The 8094-nt window shown below is 33.9% G+C and overlaps 1 protein-coding gene across 1 annotated transcript; it reads left to right on the forward strand.

The window, feature by feature from the left end:
* The first annotated feature begins 6727 nt into the window (after window positions 1-6727).
* LOC121796908 (homeobox-leucine zipper protein HOX19-like) lies at window positions 6728-7616 on the forward strand. The gene is made up of 3 exons (XM_042195675.1): window positions 6728-7003; window positions 7103-7182; window positions 7280-7616. The coding sequence occupies exons 1-3, from the start codon at window positions 6728-6730 to the stop codon at window positions 7437-7439; spliced, it is 516 nt and encodes a 171-aa protein (XP_042051609.1). The 3' UTR covers window positions 7440-7616.
* Window positions 7617-8094: the final 478 nt, after the last annotated feature.

Here is an 8094-nt window from a genome sequence, read left to right on the forward strand (position 1 = left end):
GTCGCCGCTGCTGTCGGGCGTGCTCCGAGGCGCGCCTCTGCTGCCTCGCACTTTTGCTCCAGCGGCGTCGTGGCCTCCTCGTGATTAAGCTAAGTCACATCTCCCTTTCCCCGTTGTTTCATTGTCGTCGTTACTCAGTTACTATGCTTGCTCTTGTTTTGTTGTAAGCTGGGCAGTAGCTATGTGAAATTGGGGTTTCTTTTTGGTGGAGGAACTCGATCACTGCAGTATCTATGCTTAAGGCTTTGTGGCAAATTTTAATTTCCTATGTCCTTGTGTTGCCTGTGATTTCCTTAGTGATAATCTATGTTCTTGGAGCTATGCACTTGGCTGCCTATCATGATGCAGAGGGTGTATTATCGAGTTACCTTGCTTGGTGGCCTTTCTCGGTTATGGATTGATCTCTTGCCGCCCTCGCTCCTCTTCCCTCCCCTTCGCTGCACTTCTTGCGATAGTGTCGAAATATGGGAAGGAGGGAGTGGTGAGGGGGCTTGTTTATATAGCTCTCAAAATGTTGGCATCTTTTGGGAGGTTGTGATGTTATTTTGGGGCTGTTTTCTCAGCTTTGTGATAATGTTGTTCTTACTAGATTGGTGAATATTTGGGGCTGCTCTCCTTGGATGTTCTTCCAGCCTTGGTGATGGGAAAAAGGCTCTAATTCATGTTCATTTTTAGCATGTACATTGGGAGCATTCTACTATGCTCAGCATGTACATTGGGCTCATTCTACTATGCTCATTTGTTCTAACTTCTACTTTGGTGTAAGATGGGAATGTGACAAAATGGCTGGTCTCACTGCCCTAAAAGGCAGCCTCTTGGCTGTACACATCAGCCTGCCTCCTCTCCATTTTCATTCGAGCTCGCCCCCCCCCCTCCCCTTTTCTTATGAGTTCATTTTCTAACCTCATTTGTGCTAACTTTGCAGATTTAGGGGCTGCCCCTTTTTGGAGTGTTGTGGAGGTGAGAATCGAGAAGGTATGGAGGAAGAGAGAGAAGGAATCTACTACATCACACTTTGTTTTATTGCTAAGCTTAGCTATTGGTTAAGCATTAGGCTTTGAGTAGCTTTTGACCAAGTCCCAAATTAGCTACTAGTTTGAGGTTGGCTCCTCTCAAAGTTTAGAGTAGGATTAGTTGTTATTTTGTTCTCACTGTGTGGGAATCGAGGCATGTACTACTTGTATTTAAATTTTCCTCCAAGCATTTTTTTCTAATAAATATCTCCTTTACTCTTATCATTGAAGTAATAATTTTCTTGCACTTTAATTTTCCCCAACAACAATACTTAATTTATTCCAACGTCAAAAATTACAACGAAAATTCTACACCTTCTAAACGAGAATTAATTAAGCTAATAAATCCGATTTATCTCGAAAGAAAGGAACGAAATTTTGAGGCGTCACACTTGATGAACGAATTAATAAAAGAAATATGGTATTTATAGGTTTAAAAAATGCTGACATATGGGGAAAGGACTGAGCTTCAAAAGACAATAATTTTATTAATATTTTGAATTTTTTCTAATATTTCGTCAGCTTTTGGTTGGATTATGCAACGTTTGTAAATTGATCATAACGTTAACTACAGAACTCTGATTGAAGAATGCAAGATACTCATGCGATGGTTTTTCAAAGATGAAGTGAATAGTGTCATTTAAATACCGAATGGAATTCATCAAAATAATGGGAATAATTAACATGTTCGACATTAGTCAAACCCAGACCTTAAAAATATGTAAATTTTGTGTTTATCAACCCCTAAATTAAACTATTTGTTTGTCCAGACAATACAAGATAGAAATTTAAAAAAATACACGTGGTAAAAACTAGCATTCAACATTGCCTATGAAAATATGGATCGTAAAACAAAACATAATTTTTATCAACTAAAGTTAAAGTGTGACAAGTGAACTTTTGTTACTAACTCTTTGATCACTTTGAAGAACATACTCTCACAAGTATTTTAACATGTTTGTTCATCTCTCACTCTCAATGTTTATATAAGATAAGTGTATGATCTCATATTATGCAACATACAAAGTTTAAACATAAGTTGCTCAAAGCCCAATCCTTTTTCAACATAATGTGATTAAAAAAATCAAACATCTAAATTGATTGTAATGTAGGCTCTTTGAATAGGGCTCAACATAAATATGCATGGCATCATACTTATTAGGGTTAGTATACTAATAGAATGTTTCGAGTGTGCATGGTCCTGACGCAAATGCATACTTATACGAGTGTATACAAGAACCTTAGATCTACTTCTCACCCAAAGAGATAAACTAACATTATCATAATGGTTTGTTTTATGATTATATTGGACTGGGCCAAACCTATTAGACTTTCACTAACTAAATAAAAGTCCTTGATTTAATTTAAGCCTAATAGAATAATATCTTGTACCACCAATCTCAAATTATGAGTATTTCGGGTTTCCAATTTAACTAATATATTTGTCGTGTTTAAGATAGAAATATTCATTAATTAATTCAAATATGTTATGCACCTATAATTAATTACTATCTTATCCAAGAGTTGTCAAATTTGAAAGTAATATATTCATGCATGGAATAAATTTCAACTGGTCAGGGATCTAAATAATAAAACCTTTTCTTAAACGATCTTCTAGAGATATTATCAAACTGGACCGCTACACGCGATTTAGTGCAATAACAATACTAGCACATATATCAATAAGTAAAACACACAGTGTGACAAAATAATTCTTCCCATTAATGAATAAAAATGGATGTGTATAGTTTTACATATACAAAGCAGTTCAAAACATGCTTTACAATATATAAACTATAACAATCTCTCACTTATACTCAAAACATGCTTCCAAGTATACTTGACTGTCAAACTCTTCCACTTATAAAGAAAGCATATCTTAGTCTTCTATACATCTAACTCTCAATCGTTCCACATAATGTTCAAACGTCTCCTCGAGGCGAGAAGGATCTTTGTGAATTGATCTATAAAGCTGTCCTCTGATGCAATCTTGACTACTTCTATGTCTAGTCTTTGCATGATATCTCATATAATATGATACTTCTTCTCTATATGTGAAGTATTCTTTTGATCTCCTGATTTCTTTGAGTTAACTATCACTCCAAAGGTATCATAAATTATTATGATGGTCTTGGGAATACTCAGAATCACGTTCAACTATATGAGGAAGGTTATGAGCTATAAAACAAAATCATTTTACCAAAAAATTTCTCCGCTTCAAATCTTGTCGCGATTATTGCTTCTTCAACCGTTCCCTTCAAACGATCGCAAAAAATGTTCCCACAGATGTTGTTACTTGTTATAAATTTGCAGCTCAGATGAATATCAACATAACAGAAAATGCAAGCAAGAATTTATCCGGTTCGATTATACGAACCTACATAGTGTTAGAAAATAAAATAATAAAATCAAGAATACTTGGAGCACAAGTCTTACCATGTAACATAGGTGTCATATCATTGAATGAAAATCAATCAAATACAATGCAGTCTTTACAATTCTTCTAGTTTATTTTCAACATTATTTTCTTTGCCCGTGTTTGATTTTCCATATTCTATTTTCTAACACATCCACGGGCTAAGAAAATTTCACTATGGTTAATGCTTTACAATCTCATATCACACGTGAATCGCAGCATAGAAAAACTATCATTCTAATCTACATTCTTTGTTCTTGATTACAAGATAGAACTTGTAGCTACTTCTTCTACTCTTGATTAATACTCCCTCCGTCCCGATAAATATGCAACGTTTCCTTTTGGGCACAAGATTTTATGCAAGATGATTTAGTGAATTTAAGTGAAGAGAGAATAAAGTAGGTAAGTGATTAAAGGAGAGAGAAAAGTAAGAAAGAGAAAAGTTTGAATGATTAAAGAGGGGAAAAGTAGGTGGATGTTTTAAAGGAGAGAGAAAAGTAAGAGAGAGAAAAAATTGGTGGATGTTTTAAAGGAGAGAGGGAAAGTGAATATATTGACTTGATTTATTAATTCTATTTTGTTGACTTGAATAAATTTGACATTTGGTTGCCAAATTTGCCGTCCATACTTAAGCGTTTCATATTCGTAATTTTGATTCCACATTTCTAAATAATGTTCTAAAAAATGATTATAATAAGCACAATAAAAAATGATAAACAAAACAAATGCCAAAGTAATTAGAACAACCACATTTCTAAAATTTCGAAGTCTAATTTTCAAAGTTGGTGGCTAAGTCTTAAATTATGGCGCCTCACACTCAATAAACCAGCCTTGCTATTCAAATTAGGATAAAAAAAACCGATCGCATATTATTAGCATACAAAAATAAACGAACCCAAAGCAATTAACAAGATCTCAAAAACTGATAACAAAGATTTGTATCAAGATAAAACCTTGGAGCAACATTTCCACAGTTTGAGCAGCGGATGAACCCTAACGCGGCGAATCAGACAACGAAGAGGGATAATTGGGCGACAAAGGTTAGAAAATCGGGAATCAGTGAGTGAAGAGTGGAATTCTGGAGGCGAATGGGGAAATCAAGCGGCGAGAAAGGTGAATCAGACATCGTGAAGCGTTCCCATCTTCGGGGGCGCATGGGAAAGCGGGAAGCTTTGTCATCGTCTGAGGTCTGGCGGCGCAGGGTCGTCGGAGGCTTGGTGGCGGAGAAATTAAGCCATAGCCTGAGAGAAATGAGGGTAGACGGAAATTGATTGTAGAGTAGGTAGGGTAGGGTCTGCTAGGGTTTTTTTTTTATATTTTTTAATGCTTAATGAACTTAATTAGTGAGCCCTAATTAGTAATTAAAATTCCTTAATTTTTTTCTTTTAAGGAAATGTTGCATTTTTAGTGGGACGTCCTAAAAAGGCAAACGTTGCATTTCTAATGGGATAGAGGGAGTATCTGAAATGAGAATTGATTGTGCTGTTACAAGTTAGGGAATTGGGATTGGAGAAGACAGTGGTTTGGATCAAATTGATTAATTCTAACAGTACTACACACTATATACACGCCCTCTTATATACGATTTAGTAATAAAAAAAATTCTATTATACATTTTTTTAATTTCTGAAATTAATAATATTATATTTTCCTTTGTAGCAATTTATGCTCCTTCGGAAAATAGTTCGGGCTTTGTTGAATTTATGCGATTTTACTGATATTTTTTTCGTTAAACTTGTCATATAGATTTTCACACGAAGTAGTGATTGGAGCTATGCGTTCCTCCCACGCAAAAAAAAAGATAATGAGATAAACATCAATTTTTTTATTTGTAGTAATATTAATTAATTTATGTATTATTCTTTTTAATAGTATTGATGAACACAAAAAATACACTCTCGAACACCATCATGATTATATGCTACCCAAAAAAAGAATATAATTACATAATGTAAAATGAAAATTAATGAGTTGAAAGGGGCCGAGATATAGATTGTATAGGTTCATTGTTCAAACTCCATTATTTTTTAACTAACTGTACTTGTTTTTGCAATAAAGTACAGTGTGCATTATATCTAAAGTAAACTTCGTTCATCAAAATCATGATAAAAAAAACTATACGATATTCTGAAATAATCTAATTAAATTTAAAGGGCATAATCATGTTGAATTTTTACAAGTAAAAAATAATTTAGACATTGCTCAATAAATGATTCATTAAGCTAAACAAAATATTTTCCTTAATCATAATGGTATTCATTCTATGCAAAATATTAAGGTCCTATTAAATTATATTTTTATTAGAGTAGTATTAATTAATTAGGGAAGAAATGCAGTGTGTCATCACCCTCGACTCTAAAAAGCTAATTCTCGGTATTAATAGTGCACAGTAAAATTAGTTATATAACACTGTTGTTGCCCTCACTATCACGATGTTCAATGAGCCCAAACAAATTCTTGAATCATGCATATAGCTATTTGTTCCCTATATTGGTGTATATTTACATAATGTGAGCACGAAATTTATATTAAGTTATACTAGGGTTAATATATATAATCAGTGATAAAATGCAAACCGTAAATATTGTACAAATTCCAAATTATGATATGGACGTTAAAAAATGTCAACAGATAACAAAATAACAACAACAAAAAATGTCAACGCAGTGTCAGCACATCATCAACCGTTGACACATTTTTTGTTGCTATTATTTTATAATTTGTTGACATTTTCCAACAATTTAGATCATAGTTTGGAGTTTGTACAATATTTAGAGTTTGCACTTGATCACATCCCTATAATCACAATTATTATCTTTATTTTTACATATATAGTACTCCATTATTAAGATTGAAGCATATTTGAGTCAAGAAAAGAAGAAAGAAAGGAAGAAATTAATGATGGAGGGGTTACAAGTTAGAAAGTTGAATTTTACCTGAGCATTATAATGTATTAACTCCTACTGTTAGTCTTTTCTAATACAGTAAATTAAATTCACCCCTAAATGCAAAGCAAATATTAACAGTAAGTCAAACATGATAAACATGTGATTGCTCTCTCTCTCTCTCTCTCTCAAAATTTCTCTTGGTTTCCTCGTAGGAGTCATATATATGCCTAACGCATGTCATTATTGTTTGATTTTGAATTGATAATCACTCCATTGATAATAAATACATAATTAAACATGTGATTAATCTCACTTACACCCCAAACTTATAGTGTAGCTGTTATTACTCATCTCATTATATTAAATAACAGTATAAATGTGGCTCCCAATCCTAACTCATTTAACAAGACATGGATAATGGAGATGGTAATGTTTGCCTTGGCCTTGGCCTCGGATTAGGCTTCTCTCCGAAAAGAGAAGTCCCACAAAACAAGAACAACAACAACAAACGTCTTCTTGTTTTTGATCTCTCCATCCCAATTCATCCAAATAATAGTCATGATAAAAAAGATGATGATCGCGACGTCAACTTCTCCATGAGTTATGGCCGGAAGAAATTGAGGCTCACTAGGGATCAGACCACCTTGCTTGAAGACAGCTTCAGAGAGCACACCACCCTCAACACGGTGAATAAATTGAATTTGAAGAATTTGCGCACACACTTTACACTATATTAGTGATTCTCTCTCACATTACTTATTTGCATAAATGATGGAATCTTGCAGGCACAAAAACAATCCCTTGCAGAGAAACTGAATCTCAAGCCAAGACAAGTTGAAGTTTGGTTTCAAAATAGAAGAGCAAGGTCTCTCTTTCTCTCTTTTAGTAGTACTATCCATGCACAAACACAAATATATTACTTATATTAATTTTTTTGGTGATGCTTAATTAATTAATTGCAGGAGTAAATTGAAGCAAACCGAGGTAGAGTGTGAGGTGTTGAAGAAAAATTGCGAGAGATTAACCGATGAGAATCGGAGATTGAAGAGGGAGGTGTTGGAGCTACGGTCATCTCTGAAGATAGGAAAGCCGGCAGCGGCGGCGGCAACGCCTTCACTATAAAAATGGGACTGCTAGGGGCGGCGGAGGAGGTGGTCCTAAGCCAAATGATCAGCGAAAACGGCTCTATAGCTTAGGGTTTAACTTTAATTATACGAAAAGGGATACTCACACTGTATATTTTTTGTAATGATTAATTATTAACCGAAATTTAATAAATATTTTGCACTTGGTGGCCCATCTCTAACCACTAATTTTATTTCTTTTCTGCGATAATATCTTACGACTTTTATTGAGATTACAATTTGTAATACTATCATAATTTGATTGTTCATTATGCGCAAATTGAGGAACCATAGCTCTTTTCTTGGCAAGAATGTCTTGAGTTGAATTCTAATTGTAAATTAATAGCTAATATATTTGGTGCCATGCATCTAATAATTCTTAGTAAATATTTTGTCTTTTTGTGCTTTAGGGTTAACTTGGTCAATGGTTACGACTTACGCGCAAGTAGAAATTATTATTTGAGTCAAAATTTATAATGCAATAAACAAGTTTGTATATAATCTCAATTAGCTAAAAGTTAATTTGTCATCAGTGTTGAATGTTATTTGTGGTAAATAAATGGATAATGATGTCTCATGTTTAAGTTTATGACAATATGGATTATTCAAGAAAAAAACTAGAATAACCCAAATACTCCCTCCGTTCATTAAGA

This window comes from Salvia splendens, chromosome 3, assembly GCF_004379255.2.
Source record: "Salvia splendens isolate huo1 chromosome 3, SspV2, whole genome shotgun sequence".
Classification (NCBI taxonomy): Eukaryota; Viridiplantae; Streptophyta; class Magnoliopsida; order Lamiales; family Lamiaceae; genus Salvia; species Salvia splendens.

Bases quoted from the DNA above. Each gene is read 5' to 3' on its own strand.
- LOC121796908 (XM_042195675.1), top strand. From the start codon at position 6,728: ATGGATAATGGAGATGGTAATGTTTGCCTTGGCCTTGGCCTCGGATTA. The intron at 7,004-7,102 runs GTGAATAAATTG...GGAATCTTGCAG, and splicing joins AGCACACCACCCTCAACACG to GCACAAAAACAATCCCTTGC. The intron at 7,183-7,279 runs GTCTCTCTTTCT...AATTAATTGCAG, and splicing joins TTTCAAAATAGAAGAGCAAG to GAGTAAATTGAAGCAAACCG.